This window comes from Hyaena hyaena, unplaced genomic scaffold (assembly GCF_003009895.1).
Source record: "Hyaena hyaena isolate Hyena2069 unplaced genomic scaffold, ASM300989v1 scaffold_69, whole genome shotgun sequence".
In the NCBI taxonomy this organism is placed as follows: Eukaryota; Metazoa; Chordata; class Mammalia; order Carnivora; family Hyaenidae; genus Hyaena; species Hyaena hyaena.
In genome coordinates, this window is record NW_024080702.1 from 1,258,480 (window position 1) to 1,278,056 (window position 19,577).

Below are 19,577 nucleotides of genomic sequence, written 5' to 3' on the forward strand. Positions count from 1 at the left end.
CATGCCCTGAGCCGAGATTAAGAGTCGGATGCTTAACCGACGGAGCCACACAGGCGCCTCTGACAAGGCAGTTTAATTGCGCCCTTTTGAAATAATTAAGCCTTTCAGTTGCAGTTTGGAAAGAGTGAATTGGCCTGAATCTCGCCCTCCACAGGTGACCAGTCGGGGGTTTGTTTAATCGTGATGAACCACGGATGTGGACGTGGTTAGAAGTTCCACTCAGGAGCAGCCGTGTCCTTGTTCAGGCCGGACTTACCCACCTTCGGCCGGTGCACACCCCTGCGAGTTGGACACAGAGACCTTTTGACACAACACTGGCCTGTGACAGCTTTCTCACTCTCCGGTGGGTCAGGGTGGTCCAGGCTTATCTGAGCGTTTCCTGCCCCGGACCTGGGATCAGCCATTTCCTCCAAAAAGCCTGGTTTATGTTTGTAGGAAATTGCATTTCAAGACCACACTGTGGATTCCAGGGATGCTCGTTTCTACTGGGTCAGTCTTTTTTTTTTTTTTTTTTTTTAGGTTTTTTTGGTGGACAGAGCTAGGAAATATACCAGTATTTGAAAAAAATTTTTAATGTTTATTTTTGAGAGAGAGAAAGCGTGAGCAGGGGAGGGGCAGAGAGAGAGGGAGACCCTGAATCCGAAGCAGGCTCCAGGGTCTGAGCTGTCAGCACAGAGCCCAGCGCAGGGCTCGAACCCACGAACTGTGAGATCATAATTTGAGCCAAAGTCCGACGCTTAATTGACTGAGCCACCCAGGCACCTCTAAATTTTTTTTAATGTTTATTTTTGAAAGAGAGACAGAGCACGAGTGGGAGAAGGGCAAAGAGAAAGGGAGACGCCGAATCCTAATCAGGCTCCAGGCTCCAAGCTCTCAGCCCAGATCGAACCCACGAACCACAAGATCATCACCTGGGCTGAAGTCAGACGCTCAATCGGCTGAGCCCCCCAGGCGCCCCCACTATACCAGTGTTTCTTAACTATGAAGCGCTCCATGAGTTCAAACTGATGCTTCTGATCTCGAACCCAAGCCTATGGTATTTTGACTTGAGAGTCTTCTGTCTTACACCTGCTACCCCTTTTCTTCCACACCCAGAATCCAGGCTGGAAGGATCCAGATGATAATAAAATCACAGTCTCTTGTAATCACTCATTTGCTCCACCCCTCACCCCACTCTCGACCGCCCTGGGGTCACAGTACCAGTGTTGTGGCGGCGCCGATGTGAACCCACGGTTCCCGGTCATCGGCTTCCCTTGCTCGGCCTGGGTTCCAGAGCTGACCTTCCTTCATGACTCTGCCTGGCTGCGCCCGCCTCTCCTGCTGACCATCCGTCACCCCTGCTTTGTGGAGTCCCCACTTTCCTTCTGCAGAGCGCGTCGCCACGGCGGAGTCTAGACAATCGAATCCTTATTCCTATGAGTCCCTTGCTCTCTTTACCTAAATCCCTGGAGGAGTTTCTCCTTTTCTTCGAAGACTGATGATTTTACTAGAATGCGTCTTGGTATTGGTTATTCTGGGTCAGTATTCTCAAGGGGCGCCAGGATGGTTCGGTCAGTTAACCATCTGACTCGATTCCAGCTCAGGGCATGACCTCTCCGTTTGCGAGTTGGAGCCCCTACGCCGGGCTCTGCACTGAAAGCACGGAGCCTGCTTGGGATTCTCTCTCTCTGCCCCTCCCCTGCTCGTGCTCTCTTTCTCTAATAAATAAACATTTAAAAATATATTTTCAAATACATGATGTGCTCTCTGGAGCCCTTTCTTGCAGGGCGCCTGTTACTCACATGTTGGGTCTTCTTTGCCAGTCGACCTTGGGCAGGCGAGGTCTAGCCTTCTCCAGTTCTCTGGAGCGCTTTTTACCTGCATCTTTGTTTCTTTCAGATTTTAAATTTTTTTTTATGTTTTATTTATTTCTAGGAGAGAGAGAGAGAGACAGCATGAGCAGGGGAGGGTCAGAGAGAGAGGGAGATACAGACTCTGAAATAGGCTCCAGGCTCTGAGCTGGCAGTCAGCACAGAGCCCGACGCGGGGCTCGAACCCACGAACCGCGAGATCATGACCTAAGCGAAAGTCGGACGCTTAACCGACTAAGCCACCCAGGCGCCCCTTNCGAAATCATGACCTAAGCGAAAGTCAGACGCTTAACCAACTAAGCCACTCAGGCGCCCCAGTAATCAGACTACTTTTTGCCTTCCATGGGCACGGCGACATCAGGGGAAGGCTGTAACTACATGTATCTATTTTGGGGTTCGCGGGGACATTGTTAGCTGAGTCTTGTCATAAAGGCCGTTCTTCGGTTCTGCCCCCCCTTGTTCTTTTTGTAACGTGGGATTCGGAGATGCTTAAAATCGTGCTACCCCGACCCTTACCAGTCTTTCTGTCTCTGACTCTTTCATTGGCTCCTCCCAGTAACCCAGAGCCACATAGCACGTGACGGGCCAGAGGGTGACGAGCCAGAGGGTGATGGGCCAGAGGGTGAGGCAGCTGCCCTCCGCCCTCACCTGGCATGTGGCTGGAGACGACATCACGGGCCATGAGGGCACCTGGCACTGCACCTGACACCTAGCAAGCCATCAGGCATCCCCCCCTTGCTGAGCACCTACTATGCGCCAGACTCCTCGTTCTCTGGGCAGCCTGGGCCTGGCCCCCCTCCTGCTGACCAGCCCCTGCCTGGGGGGCCACGCTGCCACTCCCTGGATGACAAAATATGGTGTGGTCCGTACCTTCTCCCCACACCCACCCAGCGTCCATACAGCCAGAGCCCTCGGCTCCCCAGGCCTGAAGGACCAGGGTCGGGCGAGCCCCTTGGTGGGGCATCCTAGACCCTCCTGCCCCTCTTAGTCTCCGTCTCTCTGGCCACATCAGAGCAGTTCTGTGTGGGGGCTGATACCCACGAGGCACTAACCACCGTGGGGTCCCCTAGACTTCCCGCCACCTGCAACACTGTCCGCATCTGGCCTCGGCCCGGGTGAGTGTTGGGAGCTCCGGGCCCGGGAACGGGAGATGGAGCGATTCACAGGGCCGGCCCCGCCCACCCCCACGCTCTGCAGGGACACCCGCGGGAGACGCACCTGGCTGCCACCCCCAAGCCTGCCTCTAACGGAGCGAGGGCCAGCCCACTGCTGTCCCCAGCCGAGTCCCCTGTGACGGTGCGGTGGGGATGCTGAAACCGCAGAAAATCGGGGGAACTGGAGCCCTTTCCTGCACCTTCGCTCCAGGCCTGAGGCAGCTCAGGGTGCGGCAGGGCAGGGTCTCGGGGACACAGCAGTGGGCGGACCCACAGGGGCCTTGCCGGTGAGCACAGAGCACTGGGCCGTTCTCGGGGGCACCAGCACCCAGGGTGACAGAAACGGGGCCAGTCCAGCAATGTCGGGGCAGATAGATGACGACTCCGAGGGTCAGAGAGCCCACAGCCTGGAGCCCAGGACAGAGGGGCAGCCGTCGGGACCGAGCGTAAGCCCAACAGCTGGGAACCACCGAGCCATGAAGCCACGCTGCACAGAGCCCCGGGCCACGCACAGCGCCTGGCGCTCAGCAGGAGCCGGCCGGTGTTTGTGGAGCTGGGAACCCCATGAACACAAGCAGGATGGTCTATGTGGCCGATCGAGGAGCGGCGTAACCGGCTCGGGTCGCCCAGCAGGTCTGTGGTGAGGCTGGGGTCTGAGCCGGAGCTCTCTGAGCCTGGAGCCCAGCCGGCCGCCCAGTTCTCTCGTGCCCGCTGAGTGGGCCCCCAGCGCCAGCTCTCAGCTGGTCCAGATGCAGCAATAGGGCTGCACAGGCCACAGGGGCCTGGAGCCCAAGAGAAGGTGCCGGGTGCTGCGAGAATGGCTGGGCCCTTGCTGGGGCAGGGAGTGGAATTGAGGCCCAGGTGAGTGCTGCCTGGCTCAGCAACGCAGAATATTCTGGAGGGAAAGGTGGCTCCGCCCCATCCCTCAAAGCCCCCCCCGCCCAGCCCCTGGAAGAGGAAGAGCCTCTCATACCAGTTCCCGGGTCCCCAGGGTCTGGCCGGCCCCCTCCCTGGGTCAGCTCTGACTTCCCGACGGATGGGGCTGGGCCTGGGGCTACCCGGGCCCCTCCCACTCTCAGTGCCAGTCCCAGCAGACCGCATCATTTGTTCGCCAAATCCTGACTGCGCACCTGCCGGGCCGCAGGCTCTGGTCAGGGTGGGGGTGGGGGTGCGTGTAGGGAGCTGAGACGTACCCCTGCCTCTGTAGGGCTGAGGTTCTGGGGGGAGCCGGGCACATGAGGCGTTAGCCGTGCAGTGACAGGTGCTATTCTAGGCGCTCTGTGTATTACCAGTCAGGTGACGGGCATGGCACTCTGATGTAGGCATCTTACTGTCTGCAGATGAGCGTCTGAGGCCCAGGGAAGCATGGTAGTTCCCAGGGTCTCTCAGCCGGCACGTGGCCGTCCGGGGCTGCACACTGTGTCACCCCAGACTGTGGTGCCGCCGCACCCCCGGAGGGGTCATCGGGTCACGAGGGTGGAGCCCAGAGAAGAGCCTGTGCACCAGGAGGAGGGCCCTCGGCCTGAACCCCTCCCTGCGGGCTCCGGGCCCTCCGACTCCCCGCCTCCCGACTGAGGATAAATGTCTGGTGTAAGTCCCCCCACGGCCCCCCTCCATCTACGGCAGCCGGAGCTGGCTAAGTGGGGCCTCCTGGGCCCCAAGTCCATGGCAAACACGGAAAATAAATAGTATGTTGGGGACGGTAAGTGCAGAGCAGTGTGTGTGTGTGTGTGCTGTGCATGTGCACGTCCCTACCTCTGTGTACAGGTAAGTGTATCGCCGTGTGTACGTGCGTGCACACACGTGTGTCGGCCCGAGTGTGTCTGTGTGCATGCTCGTGTGTACTTGTATCTAAGGGTGCACGTGTGTGTCACTGTGTGTGCATGTGTGCATACGTGTGTCAGCCCGAGTGTGTCTGTGTGTGCATACCTGCGCGTGCATATTTGTATCTAAGGGTGTGGGTGTGTCATTGTGTATTGCGTGTGCATACACATGCTGGCCCACGTGTGTCTGTGTGTGCATACCTGCGTGTGTGTACTTGCATCCGAGGGTGCGGGTGTGTGTCGCTATGTACTGTACACGCACGTGTCTGGGCCTGGTGGGGAGGTTGGTGCGGGTCTTGTGGCTGTCACCGGCCCTCCTGTGGAAGCCCCCACCTGACCGGGCTGTGCCTTTCCCGGCCCGGGAGGCCACTGTCTCCTGTCTTCACCCCCGGCTCGGGGCTGCCGATGCGGCCTCAGCAGCTGGCGCCAGCTGAGGCAGCAGGGCCGGGGAGTCTGGCCCTGGCGGCGAGGGAGGCGGCGAGGACGAGGCCAACGGCAGAGAGCCTGGATGGGGCACCGGCCGCCGCGCCAGGGCCTTTGGGGCATGTCCCCAGCCCTCCCGAACTGGGAAATCTCATCGTGCCCACATGACGGGCGCGGATTCCGAGACCAGCTGAAGCAGAGTTATGGGACCAGGGTCCCGGAGGACAGGCTCCCCGCACCGGTGTCCCCTGACACCAGACCTGGGGTGTCCCCTGACACCAGACCTGGGGTGGCTTGCCCCCCGCCGCATGGACCTGCAAGCCACTCTCCTTTCTGCCGCAGCCCAGGCCGATGGGCCCATTCATTCCTCATTCATACATTCATTCCCCCGGGCGACATGGCAGGCGGAGCCCCCTGAGCCCAGAGGAGTGGCTGTCCCGCAGGCAGGAGCCAAGCTCCGTGCCCCGTCTGCTCCCACGTCTCGGCGAAGGACCAGAACGCCTCCCCGGACAGGAGCCGTGGGCTTAGGGCCAGCCCCTCGCCGAGAGCACACGCTGCCTCCTTCCCAGGGGATCCCGGGCCTGCAGGGCCAGCCCTCCCCGCCCCCACCCGCAGGGCAGCCGGCCCCGTGGGAGGATGCGGCGCTTGGGCCCCCGAACAAGCTGGAGGACCCCAGGGGCCGAGCCGGGGCCCCTCACCGCACACCACGGACTCACCCCGGCGGCTGGGCTGCAGCTCCCGCCATACGGGCTCGCACCTGGGTGGGCCTGGTGGGGACTCTGCGACCGCGTGCCCTCCCCGCCATGTAAACGGCACACGTGGAAAGGTGCCGGAAGCCTGCCATTTGGAGATACCCTGGTGTAGACAGCTGCACCGTGACATGCTGTCGGGGCATGTGAGTAGATGAGAGGTGTTTTGGTACTGAGTCAGCCCCCAGTAAGCACTCTGTTCGCTTCGCCCCCGCACCCCCACCCCCACCCCGGGCACAGAGTGGCCGCTCAGAAGGATTATGCTAGGTGAGCAACACGGACCCCAGCATTTGTGCTGCTGGGGGCAGTCGGGTTCCCGGCCGTTCTGCTTTCTTTCGTGCCTATTTAAAAAAACTTTTTATGCGATAGTTACATAGAATTTTTAATGTGAGAAAAAGAACTCACAGTGGTTTCAAAACTTTGTCATTGCACATCTGGTGTGGCCACAGGGATGTGAAGGGGCTTTTGGGCAAGAGCAGCTCTGTGAGTCCCCTAGGGTCCCAAGGACCAGCGTGACATCTGCACGCGGCCCAGCTGTGGATCGGCCTGGAAAGAACCGCGCCGGGAGAGCCGGAGGGCCAGTCCTTCCCTCGCTTGTGGCCGAAGACAGGGCTGTGGGGCGCGAGGGACAGAGGGCTCCCGAGCAGCTCCCTGCACAGGGGGCCTCGGTCTTCCCACCGTGAAATGGGCTGATGGCAGAGACCTCTGTCCGTGGTGAGAAGGGACTGTTGCCATCTCCCGGGTTTGGCCCCCCTCCCCCGGTGCTCAGAGCAGCCTCATTTCCTTCCCTTTTCCTGCCCTGCTGCTCAGGCTTAAGCAGAACTTTGCTGATACTTGTTCCTTTCTGCAAGGTCAGGAGCTGCGGCTCGGGCACTGGGTTCCCGCAGTGAACCCTTCCTCCTGCCCAAGGAGAGGGGCGGGGGTGGGCGTGGGGAGGGTCCTCGCCCAGGAGGGCTGGGTCTCCGCTCTGCCCCCTAGCAGTGGGCACCGCAGCCCTCTGTAACGGGCCCTTCAGACGACTGGCTCTTCCCATGGGTGGCTGTGCCCAGGGGACCCTGGATCCCCAGCCCGTCCTCCTGGATGACCGCAGCTCTGCCCGCGCCCCGCCCCTGCGGCCCGCCCTTCTGCATCCCCTCCCGCGGGCCGAGCTGGTCCCAGCAAAGCCAAAGCTCCAGGAAGGAGCTCACGTCACGTAGTGGTTGCTGTTTGGGAGGAAGAGACACGTGCGAGGAGCAACCTTGGAGGCCTGGGCTCCTCTCCGCGTTCACCTCCCTTCTGACCGTCCGCTCCTCATGGCCTGGCCTTCGTGTCTGCGGTGTCCTGGGTGCGGCCTGAGCGCGTGGACCCACTGTGCGTGGGGGCTCGGGGGGACCCCAGGGAGCGCAAGGGAAGCATGCCCACTTCCGTGGGCGCTGGGGACGGGTGCCCGCCCGGGGGACGCACAAACCGCAGCCTGTTTGTGCAGCGCTCCCCTCTGCTGCCAGAACAAAATGCATTTGCATGTTCGACCCCTGGAAGATGAAGTGTATGGTTTGGGTGAGTCGCATCGAAGCCAAGTACTTGCATTTAAAACCGCCATTCTGCGATGTAAAGATGCAAGACAAAATCCAAAATTTTATCTTATTGGATTATTAATTTTATCAGTGCTTAGTCAACAAATCAATGGTGTAAAATTTCAATTTTTAATTTTTTGCCAATTACAACAACATTAACTAGCAAATTAAAAACACCAGGACAAGTCGGTGGGGAATTGAAAGGGACGGGACCGGGTGCCTCTGGGCGGCCCTGCCCCTGAGTCCAAGCACCCCTGGGGTGGTGGCGGGTGATCCCATTCTTGACCATCACCCGTCCAGAACATGGCGTCTGTGGTTATCCCTTCGCACGCTCATTTGTTCACTCAGCAGCACTGTCCACCTTCAGCACGTCCTGGGACAGGGCACTGAGGAGGTGGAGGTCAGGGCCGTGCAGGGGGCACTTCGGGAGGGGCAGCAGCTCAGAGGGTGTTTGGCACTACAGAGCTTCCAGGCGCTGGTGGGCGGGCACAGCTCTTCTCCTCCCCGTGCATCAGTTTCCCCATGTGAAAACTAGGTGCATCCGCCTGCTCTGACAATCCAGGCTTCAGGCGGCACCTTCCCCAAATCCGGAACCCGGAGCCCTCCCTGCCCTTCCTACAGCGTGGTGTGTGCGCCCCCTAGTGGGAGCCGGATCACAGGGGGCCAGGCCTCCTCTCCCCGGGAACAAAACCTCCTCTGTCCATTTGCCCTTTCTCTGGGGCTTTAGGCCAGGCCGGCCTCCACCGGGGGCGGGGAGCACACCGCCCACAGTCCCCAACGCACGCCCCTTCCACCCCACCCCTCGACGTCTAGGAATTTACTCTAAGCACATCCACACACGTGCATTCGACATGGCGAGTTGACATACGTACAAGGCTCTCCATGGAATACGTACATGGTGTCAGGTAAATATACGAAAATAACAAATGTTGTGCCGTCATAAGAAGTGAGCAGGGGGGTGCCTGGGGGTCTCAGCTGGTTAAGCGTCAGACTCTTGGTTTCGGCTCAGGTCATGTGAGTTCGAGTCCCGTAGCGGGCTCTGTGTTGAGAGTGTGGGGCCTGCTTGGGGTTCTCTCTGTCACCCTCTCTGCTCCTTCCCCACTCACACTGTGTCTGTCTCTCTCAAACTAATAAACCAACATAAAAAAAAACGACATGGGGTGCTTGGGTGGCTCAGTTAAGCAGTTAAGCCGGCTCAGGTGGTGATCTTACAGCTCTTGAGTTCAAGCTCTGAGCTGACAGCTCTGAGCCTGATCCTGCTTCAGATTCTGTGTCTCCCTCTCTCTCTGTCTCACCCCTGCTTGCGCTCTGTCTCTGTCTTTCAAAAATGAATAAATGTTTAAAAAATTATGTAAAAAAAAAAAGACACGAGCACGGTCAGGACCTCTGGGTGACTCAGGTGGTTAAGCCTCAGACTCCAGCTCAGGTCATGATCTCAGGGTTCAGGAGTTCAAGCCCGTGTCGGGCTCTGTGCTGACAGCGTGGAGCCTGTTCACATCCTCCCAACCCTGCACCCCGCCCCCCAATCTCAAAAATAAAACATTTACAAACAAAACAGAAGCGAGCATGTTCTTTACGAACCCACCCCTTGGAGTGAAGGTGCCGAGTTGCTGTTCTGTTTGAGCCCCCACTGGCGCTCCCTAGACGAGGGTGCCCGCGAGCAGGGGGTGGGTGCTGACCCAGCAGGGGGCTCTGGCAGGTCAGTCACGTTCCGGCCGGCCCAGGAGGGAAGGGAGGCCAGAGAGCAGCGTTCTCCCCACCTCGGTGGCTGAGGATCGCTCTAGGGAGAGGTGACTGCCCAGCCACTTCTGACTCTCCACATGTGCAGACGAAACAGACTCAGTCCTTCAAATAAGAGCTTCGGGTGTCCACCCTCGGGATGGAAAGCCCCCTAGACTGAGCTGAAAGGGGGTGCACGCACACTCTCCTAAAGCCTGAGTAGCTGCGGGCGCAGGAGGGCACAGCACGTGCATATCCCACCCCTGACACTTGGTACCAGAGTCTCCGGGGCGGCATCTCCTACCTTACTGGGCTCGGGAGTTTCCGGTGAGTGGGTGTGTGTCGGCGGCCCAGCCCGGCCGGCCCCCTCCCCACCAGGCGCCAGAGCTACTGCCAAGGTTGACGAATCCCCTTCAAAATTCAGCCAAAGAGACAAAACCCCAAAGCAGAAAGTTTAAAAATAATCTGCCCGCATGTGACACCTTGGAAGAGTAGAAGCAAAATCACGAGACGGAAACTGAAGAGACCACCATTCCCAGCCGTTGTCTCTGGAAGCCAGGCTGTGACTGTGCACGGGCGCACAAATCACACACACAATGTTGGCTTCTGCAGCAATTGGCTGGCGCAGCCATACGGGCCACATGGGCTTCGTGTGAAGACTGGTTCTAACCTCAGCTCCGCACCTGGGCACGCTGAGCCGATGGCATTGCCTTCATGACTGTTTCCCGACTGTGACCCGGAGCCGATGACAACACCCCCCCCGGGGGAGGGGCTGCCCCGAGGGTCACATGAGATGACGCAAGTGACTGCTGAGCAAGAAGCCTGTGCCTGAGCCCGAGCCCAACCCTGGGGCTGCTCTGATCCCACAAGGTCTCTCCCGCCTCCCGGCCTGTCCCCCTGCCCTGGCCCTGACCCCAGGGCGCGCACACCGCTCTGCATCACCCCACTTACATCGCCAGCATCTTCACTCACCTGCTTCCTCTCTTCAGGCTCCCCCCAAACAGAGGCCCCTCCCCACTTCCCGAATGTGAACGAGTCAACTTGACTTATTGTTGTGGCTTGAATTGTGTCCCCCAAAAAGGTATGTTCAAGCCCTAATCCCCGGCACCCATGAACGTTAGCTTATTTGGATCTAAGATCTTTGCAGATGGAAGCAAGTTCAGACGAGGTCGGACTGGAATGGGGTGCGTCCTAACCGAATGACGGCGGTGCTTACGAGGGCGGGGTCTGGGCAGAGACACACAGGAGAAGAATATGTGAAGGTGGGGGCAGAGTTTGGAGGGTCTCCATGCCAAGGGGCACCAGCGACTGCCGGAAACCACCAGAGGCTGGGAAGAGGCAGGAAGCACCCCCTCCCAGAGCCTTCCACGAGAGCGAGGGCCGCCCACACCTGATTTCGGATTTCTGGCCTCCAGAGGGGGTAGCACGACGCGTTCCTGGTGTTTTAGCCGCCGGGTTTGTGGTTCTTTGTTACACAGCCTGCGGTGACTAATACACTTACCCCGTCCCTCCTTAGCACCCCTTCCCTTCAACATGTCCCCTGGCCCAATACTCTCCCTCCTTTCCAGGTTAGCCTCAAAGGCCTCCTTTTCCTCCAGGAAGCCTTCCGTGAGGGCCATACCCCCCTTTCCTCCCCTGTGGCTTTTGCAAGTATGGGCCCCCACCCCCGAACTCTCATAGCGCTTTTACCCATCTTAACAAGTACTGTGTTCTGCCCTAAAGAAAATGTGGAAGGGGAGATGCTTCCTTCCTGGAAGAGGTGACCCTGAACAGGGTTTGATGGATGAGTAATATTTGACCAGTTGGCCTAGGATGTGACAGCTTCAGACCAGTCACTGAGTACATTTATTCAGTCGTGTATTCTTTCAACAAGTGCTTATGAAGGGACTTTTGCCCTGACTTGTGCACCAGAACGTGGCGCCAGGACAGCACCCCATTTGTCTCCGGCGGCGCCCCTCTCCTCCCAAGAGCTCCTAGCAGCCCTGGGCCAGGCTCAGTTTGAGTTTATGCCCTGGCAAGGCTGTGACTCGAGGGCGTTTCCCAAGTGTGGATGGAGCCTCGGGGGTGGGAGCGTTTGGCGGGAGGGAGTCAGAGGCCATAGAGCCTCCCCGGTGAGTGAAGAGAGGACCGCTCTGTGTTAGAAGCACCCGGGCCAGGGAGACGGTCCTGGTTCCAAACCCCGGCTCTGCTGCTTTCCAGCTGGGTGACCTGGAAGAGCTGGGGCCCTGGGTCTTTACCAGTGAAGTGGGGGTGGGGGTAACAGTGCCCGCAGGCCTCAGGTGGGCACTTGGGGGGCTGTGAGCAACTCTGCCTCCTGCAGTAACCAGCACTGGCCAGCAGGGGTCTCCAGAGTGACTGGAGACCCTGCGCTCTGGCTACCACGCTGGGTGGGTGGAGGCTGGAGGGGGGCAGTGCTGACATGTCCCCCAGCAGACATGTCCCCCAGCCAATGGGTCCCTCAGCAGACGGGTCCCCTGCCAACGGGTCTCCCTGCCGACATGTCCCCCAGCAGATGGTCCCCCAGCAGACGGGTCCCCCAGCAGACATGTTCCCCAGCAGATGGGTCCCCCAGCAGACATGTCCTCCAGCAGATGGGTCCCCCAGCAGACGGGTCCCCCAGCAGACATGTCCCCCAGCAGATGGGTCCCCCAGCAGACATGTCCCCCAGCAGATGGGTCCCCAGCAGACATGTCCCCCAGCAGACGGTCCCCCAGCAGACATGTCCCCCAGCAGATGGGTCCCCCAGCAGACATGTCCCCCAGCAGATGGGTCCCCCAGCAGACATGTCCCCCAGCAGATGGGTCCCCCAGCAGACATGTCCCCCAGCAGATGGGTCCCCCAGCAGACATGTCCCCCAGCAGATGGGTCCCCCAGCAGACATGTCCCCCAGCAGATGGGTCCCCCAGCAGACATGTCCCCCAGCAGATGGGTCCCCCAGCAGACATGTCCCCCAGCAGATGGGTCCCCCAGCAGACATGTCCCCCAGCAGATGGGTCCCCCAGCAGACATGTCCCCCAGCAGATGGGTCCCCCAGCAGACATGTCCCCCAGCAGATGGGTCCCCCAGCAGACATGTCCCCCAGCAGATGGGTCCCCCAGCAGACATGTCCCCCAGCAGATGGGTCCCCCAGCAGACATGTCCCCCAGCAGATGGGTCCCCCAGCAGACATGTCCCCCAGCAGATGGGTCCCCCAGCAGACATGTCCCCCAGCAGATGGGTCCCCCAGCAGACATGTCCCCCAGCAGATGGGTCCCCCAGCAGACATGTCCCCCAGCAGATGGGTCCCCCAGCAGACATGTCCCCCAGCAGATGGGTCCCCCAGCAGACATGTCCCCCAGCAGATGGGTCCCCCAGCAGACATGTCCCCCAGCAGATGGGTCCCCCAGCAGACATGTCCCCCAGCAGATGGGTCCCCCAGCAGACATGTCCCCCAGCAGATGGGTCCCCCAGCAGACATGTCCCCCAGCAGATGGGTCCCCCAGCAGACATGTCCCCCAGCAGATGGGTCCCCCAGCAGACATGTCCCCCAGCAGATGGGTCCCCCAGCAGACATGTCCCCCAGCAGATGGGTCCCCCAGCAGACATGTCCCCCAGCAGATGGGTCCCCCAGCAGACATGTCCCCCAGCAGATGGGTCCCCCAGCAGACATGTCCCCCAGCAGATGGGTCCCCCAGCAGACATGTCCCCCAGCAGATGGGTCCCCCAGCAGACATGTCCCCCAGCAGATGGGTCCCCCAGCAGACATGTCCCCCAGCAGATGGGTCCTCCAGCAGACATGTCCTCCAGCAGACGGGTACCCCAGCAGACATGTCCCCCAGCAGGCAGGTCCCCCAGCAGATGGTCCCCCAGCAGACGGGTCCCCCATCAGACATGTCCCCCAGCGGACATGTCCCCCAGCAGATGGGTCCTCCAGCGGACATGTCCCCCAGCAGACGGGTCCCCCAGCAGACGGGTCCCCCAGCAGACATGTCCCCCAGCAGACGGGTCCCCCAGCAGGCATGTCCCCCAGCAGATGGGCCCCCCAGCAGATGGTCCCCCGTTAGACATGTCCCCCAGCGGACATGTCCCCCAGCAGATGGGTCCTCCAGCAGACATATCCCCCAGCAGATGGGTCCTACAGCAGACAGGTCTCCCAGAAGACGGGTCCCCCAGCAGATGGGTCCCCAGCAGATGGTCCTCCAGCAAACGGGTCCCCAGCAGATGGGTCCCTCGGCAGACGGGTCCCCCAGCAGAGCTCCAGGATACAGTGGGCAAGCTGGGCTGGGATACTGGGCACTGAGCGGGCCTCAGGATCAGGTCCTGGGGACAGAGCTAGGTGAGGCCCGTTTCTACCTCCAGGGGTGTCTCGCTGAGCCACGGTGGAGGGGTGGGGGGCACAGGGCTCTGATGGTGATAAGACACCAGGCTTTGCGGAGCTGCCTGCGCCCAGACACATTGAACTCAGGCGATCATTTCCTGCAATGTGTGCTAGCCATGAGGAAGCCCAGACCCAGAGGGGTTCAGGAGCTTGCCTGAGGTCACACAGCGAAGGGCAAAGCTGGGATGAGATCCGAGGCGATGCAGTCATGCCCACATTCTGCCTTTTGCCTGGTGGAAGCTGCCTCGGTTTCCTCATTAGGTGGGGATGACAGACAAAGACAAATCAACAGAGGAGAAAAAGAGGAAAGGAGTTTCCATAGAGGGAAGTGCATGAACGGAGGCCCAGAGGCAGGAGAGAACAGGCAGAGGGGCAAACTGTTCAGAGGAGCTTCACGAGAAGCAGGGCACAGAAGGACTGCCACGGAGCTGAGTGCAGGGCATTGATGAGGTCGGGTCTATGGTGGAGGCTCCCTGGTGGTGGTGGCCGTGGGCTGGTGGAGGGCTGGGAGGCCAGGGGAAAGCCAGGGAAGAGGCCAGTGTCATCTCCAGGACACCATGGCATGTTTGGGTGCCTCCATCAGGCCCCTCTTGGTGACCAGAGACAAGAAACTGCAAAGGGTAATTTAGCAAGAGGCTCTAGGAGTCCCCCCTCCAGGGCCAGCCCGTGGTTGCTCCTGAAACTGAAGTCAGGGCACAGAGGTCCATCAGGACTGTCGGTCTGTCTTGCCTGCTTCTCTCAGCCCCCTTCTCTCTCCTGCACCTATTCTCTACGTGGCAATAAACGTGGCCCCTTCAACTCCCGATGCAGGGCTGAAGTCTCATGGAAAGAAACCAGCAGCCCAACATGGGACAGATGCCCATCCCACAGTTCTGCTGTGGCCGGCGACAGGGTCGTGCACAAGTGTGGCCGGTCCCTGGGAGCCACGTGGATGGAACTCGGAGAAGTGGAAGGGGTGGCATCACACCACACCTCCGGGGACAGCAGACCCCTGCCCCAGGCTGTGCTTGGAGATGCCTGCTTTCAGAGTCTCACTCCTTCTAGCTTGGGTGAATGTTGTGAGATGGCCCAGCCGGCTGGGCAGGTCAGTCCTGGGCACAACTCTACCAGCCTGAGCACACTTGTCTCCCCAGTGCTCTGTGCCAGAGGGCTTGAAGGCATCAGAAAGATGTAGGTTCACATCCTGGCAGTCACCACAGTAGGTGAACACTCCTTTCTTGGAGAAGCAGGTCCCACAACTGCTTGACCAATAGAATATGGTGGAAGGGATGTGGTCCTTATTGCCGGCTCTGGCTTTTGGAGAGAGCCAGGTTCTTGTCTCTTGGAGCACTTGCTCCAGGCTTCCCTACCGTAGGGAAGTCCGCACAACGGACCACGGGCAGAGCCGGCACCAGCTTGGTGGCGGGGAGTGTGCCGCCCTGGCTGGCGTCTTGGAGCACGGGACAGCCTTCCTCACTGAGTCCTACTGAAATAACACGATTAGGAAACCCCACTGAGTCTCGGGTGGTTTGTTCTGCAGCAACAGATGACTTGAAGTAACTTATCACCTGGGTGGCCCTGGCAAAATATTTATGGCCTCTGAAACCTGTTTTCCCGTCTGAGAATGGAGATAGAATGTCCGTTGCGAGGTGGGGGGTGGGGGGTGGGGGCCTGGGGGAAAACTGAGCGTCCAGAACACAGGGGCTGGGCTGCCCTGCTCACTGCCGCGGCCCAACTCCCACCATGGAGCTGAGTGAGTGACTCCCATTTCACAGGCACGAGTGCTGAGGACACTTGCCCGGGGTCACAGAACAGCGAGCTGCAGAATGGGGATTCAAACCCAGGTCGGGGGGACAGAGCAGCCCCAGAATCCTCCAGACACAGCACTGACTTTGCAAAGCACACAATCTCAATGACGGCCTTCTGGTCCTGCTGAGCTGCCTTCTTTTTCCAGAAGCTTCCTTCTTCCTTTCCGAGGAATCCCATTTTCCCAAGGATGGCTCAAGCAATGCTCCCAGCCTCAGGTTGAGAGGCAAATGGGCAGATCCGCTGGGCCCAATTTTCTTTTTTTAATGTTTATTTATTTATTTTGTGAGAGAGAGTGCACACGGGAGTGCAGAAGGGGCAGAGGGGAGAGGGAATCCCAAGCAGGCTCTGCGCTTGGCCCCACAGAGCCAGATGTGGGGCTCGAACCCGTGAACCATGAGGTCGTGACCTGAGCCGAGACCAAGAGCTGGAGGCTTAACTGACTGGGCGCCCAGGTGCCCCAGCAGGTGGACTCAGCTGGCCCCGGAGGCGCTATTACTAACCCCTCTGTACTGATGGAGAAACTGAGGCAATTTGACCAGGTAGCCAGAGGTGGAGCCAAGATCTGAACCCAGGTGATCAGGTTTCCCAGGAGGACTCTCAGCTCAGGCTGCGTGGGCCTCAGTGGGGACAGGAAAGCATGCAGGGCCCCGGCCCTCCCCTGGGCCTCACCCCAGGCCCCGCCTCCCAGCCTCGCGCCCCTGGGGACAGGCAGCTACCTTTCCTGTCTGAAGATAAGCCATTGCCTCCTCTCCTGTCCTGGCAATTTGCAGGCCAACTGCTCCCCACATAAGGTGGTCTCTCGTCGGGCCCCTGACCCCAACCTCACCCCTGTCTCAGCTCAGCCCTGCATGCCTGCAGCTACAGGTACTTCTGTGCTCTGTGGCTGCACTTGACTGTGAACTCTCTCGGGGCAGGGACAGCCCCTCCCATCTATTTCTGTGACCCCAGCACACGGAGCTCAGACAGGAGACTGGCAAAGACCCCTTTGCACTGGGCCCCTTTGGGTCCCCTCTTGTGACCCGCCCCCCATGCCCACCTCATGCTGGTGGTCCTGGGCCACCAGCTGCTCACGTCACAACCTGCCCCACCTATTCTGCCCACTCTGTCGCCGATGGTCGCACTGCTGCCGGCAGAGCCCCCCAGGGGCCGCTGTCAGCTCTGTTTCAGGGCTCAAGGCTCTCCCAGGGGTCCGAATGTCCACCAGGCACCTCCACCCCCACGTCTAATGCACCTCTTCCTTGCTTGTCCCCCCCAGACCGGCTTGAGGACCCCAGCCGCAGGCAGGACTTGGGAGGCTGGTGACAAGATGGGGTTCTGTGTTCGCCAGGGTACCTAGGGCTTCAGGGGAGCGCTGGGGTGCTGTGCACGAGCAGGAGCCCCCAGGGGACAAGAGGAGCCGTGCAGAGGTGAGTGTCAGGAGCCGGGGTCAGTCAGCACTGGCTGCAGGCCCCTTTCTCATCCAGTTAACGCAGGAAGTCAGTTGGGCGGTTGGCAGACCCTGAATCAATTTTCCTTTCAAGGTAAAAAAAAGTCTGCAGGGAAGGCAGGCAGGTAGAAGCAAAGAATAAATAATGACACTTTGTAGTCTAGGCCATAGATGGGTAGACACGGCCCCCCAGTACAGGGTGATCCCACCAAGGTCACCTTTCAGGAGGCATGGGGTGGGACAGGGGGCCCCCCAGCGGGGCCCAGGCCACGGCCTGCTGTGAGCCGATTAGGACAGGGATGCAGCATCGTAACGGAGCATTTCTGGCTGGGTCACACACGTGCTGGCGCGGGGCCGGGCAGGGGCACGCTGGCGCCGCGGCAGGACCCCCATCTGTGCCAAGAGCGAGCAGCCACAGGATGACAGGCCACTTACCCAGAGGTCACTGGGAAGGGACACACGGGCCACGGGCAAGGCAGATTCTGCCATGTGGCCTCGAGGAAGTCACTCGCCCTTCCGGTGCTGAGTGGCCTCGCCCTTCAAATGGGCCGTGGCTGGTCCTCATAGGAGTGCGAGGTGCTAGTGTGCCCTCTGGCCGCCCCACTGCCTCACCATCCTCCCAGGAGCTCCGTAGGGACTCCTCCGCTGGCCTCTGGACGGTGCCACTGCTCTCTGAGTCTCCTCGCTCAATGGCACCATCACTGCCCCAGCGCGATGTCCTCACAGTGCACGGAGTCTGGACACTCAGGCCCCTCTCTGGATGCTGCAGCGGTGGGTGAGCTCAGACTCCATGCGCTGAAGACCGTTCTGGGGGCCCAGCGCCCCTGGGGCGGCTGTTCGGGGTGACGGGGGCCCGGGCGGGTGTAGCCCAGGGAACGCTCCATAATTGGAGATACAGTGAGCAGGTCCTTCCCGGGGGGAAGGGAGACAAGAGAGAAGGCCAGAGATGGCCAAGGCCAGAGAAGCGAGGACAGTGTGTGTGTGTCCCTTCCCCGGGGCCGTTGCAACACATTAGTGCACACTTAGGGGCCTAACCGCCCGCGGCCTTCCTCTCACGGTTCCAGAGGCCAGAAGTCTGAACTCAAATCTGCTGAGCAAAATCCAGGTGTTCTCAAGGTGTGTGGACCAGTGACTCTGGGCAGAGTCTGTTCCCTGCCTTTCCAGCTTCAGGAGCTGCCCCCAGGGCCTCAGAGCCCGGCCTACAAGTTCAACGCCGCAGGTAGCCCCGCGCCTCTGTTGTGCCAGAGCTCACGTGAGGGACACTTGGGACTGCGTTCAGGTCCCATCCGGTCAATCCATGGCCCCGTTTCCAGAGCCTTAGTTTAATCACACGGGCAAGTTTCTTTTGCAAAGAAGGTGACATTCACAGCATTCAGGGATTGGGATAACCTTGGGGACCTTTATCCAGCTGACCACTGTGTATTAATGGCTGTGGGGCCACGTCCTGTCCGTGGCTGTCATTTATGATGGACGTTTTGCCCACTGAGCCCATGTGCAGCCTCAGAAGCCTTCTTAACCCAACCCTCAGGCCACCATTGCCGAGAGCTTAGAGTTGGTTCACGAGGTGTAACTTAGGGGCCTACCCCGCAGAAGGCATTTGAAATCACTTAATTAACCTGAACCATGAGAGGATTTGCTGGGCAATTTCCCCCCCAGGTTCTCTTTACCATAAAAAATACGTTAGTATATTCTTTCAGCAAAGAGTCGTGTAAAGGCAGAATGCACATCCATCCAACTCCTGTGAGGACAATGACCAGACCTGCATATCTTAAGGGCACTTGCCGAAACCTGTTCCGTAGCAGGGTGGGGGCCGGGACCCGCGGGCCACTGGATCGAACCAGTCCTGAGGCCAGTGCACATCTCTGCCTCACCCGACCCTGGCCACACGGGGGTGACCGGCTCCGTGCAGGCGCCCACTCAGAGGTGTCATCTGCTGGGCCCGGGGTTCACACACCTGCACCCTCCGCAAGGCTTCTCCCAGGGTGGGAGGCCCCTGGGTGCAGGCCCCAGCCCAGTGTGCTGGTGCAGACACTCAGGGCACGAGAGAAGCCAAAGGTTGGATACCGCCCGGGGCAGACCATCCTGGGGTCGCTTCACAGGCTCCTTGGGCCTGTGACTGTGGTCAGCTTGAGACCTGGGCCTTGGTTCCTCCTCTGGCTCTGCTCCCTGAGAGCCGCCGTCCCTGCACCAGTCCCTCTTTGTTCCTGGGCCCAGAGCCGCCATACTGACCAGCTGCCCTTGCGGCATCTGCGAGGGGTGGGCTGTTCAGGAAGGGCTTTCTCAGAACAGTGGGCCCTGAAGGGAAACACTGTGATCGGATACATGTGTGTGTTAGCCGGCTATTGCCGTGTAACAAATTCCTTGACAGCATCCACTTCTCTCCTGTGTCTGAGGGTCTGGGGTCTGGGAGGGACCCTGCTGGCTGCCCTGGTGTCAGCTCGGGCTGCGTCATCTGAAGCCTTGATGGGGCCGTAGGATCCTCTGCCAGGCTGTCCTCACCACGTGGGGCTCTCTACGGACACGCTCGATCGTCCTCAGAGCATGGTGGCTGGCGTCCCCACGGCAGTGGTCTGGGGAGAGGGACGGAAGCCGCGTGCCGACTAAGACTTCACACCAGAAGCCACACTCGCATTTCAGCCACTTCCTGTGGGGCGCGCAGGTCAGTCTGCCCCTAATGGGGGACACTCCAGGATGCGAGGTCCCTGGAGGTCACCTTGGGGCTGGCTACCACCATG

The 19,577-nt window shown here is 60.0% G+C and overlaps 1 protein-coding gene across 1 annotated transcript in view; it reads left to right on the forward strand.

The window, feature by feature from the left end:
- The first annotated feature begins 2,601 nt into the window (after window positions 1-2,601).
- The window catches only part of LOC120232336 (collagen alpha-1(II) chain-like), a 30,479-nt gene continuing 13,503 nt past the window's right edge, over window positions 2,602-19,577 (forward strand). The window contains exons 1-9 of the mRNA XM_039232991.1: window positions 2,602-2,805; window positions 3,048-3,151; window positions 3,216-3,450; window positions 5,820-6,011; window positions 10,840-10,921; window positions 11,781-13,586; window positions 16,672-16,696; window positions 16,744-16,822; window positions 18,007-18,061. Of these exons, the coding sequence (XP_039088922.1) occupies window positions 2,602-2,805; window positions 3,048-3,151; window positions 3,216-3,450; window positions 5,820-6,011; window positions 10,840-10,921; window positions 11,781-13,586; window positions 16,672-16,696; window positions 16,744-16,822; window positions 18,007-18,061 (2,782 nt within the window). The remainder of the gene's footprint in view (window positions 2,806-3,047; window positions 3,152-3,215; window positions 3,451-5,819; window positions 6,012-10,839; window positions 10,922-11,780; window positions 13,587-16,671; window positions 16,697-16,743; window positions 16,823-18,006; window positions 18,062-19,577) is intronic.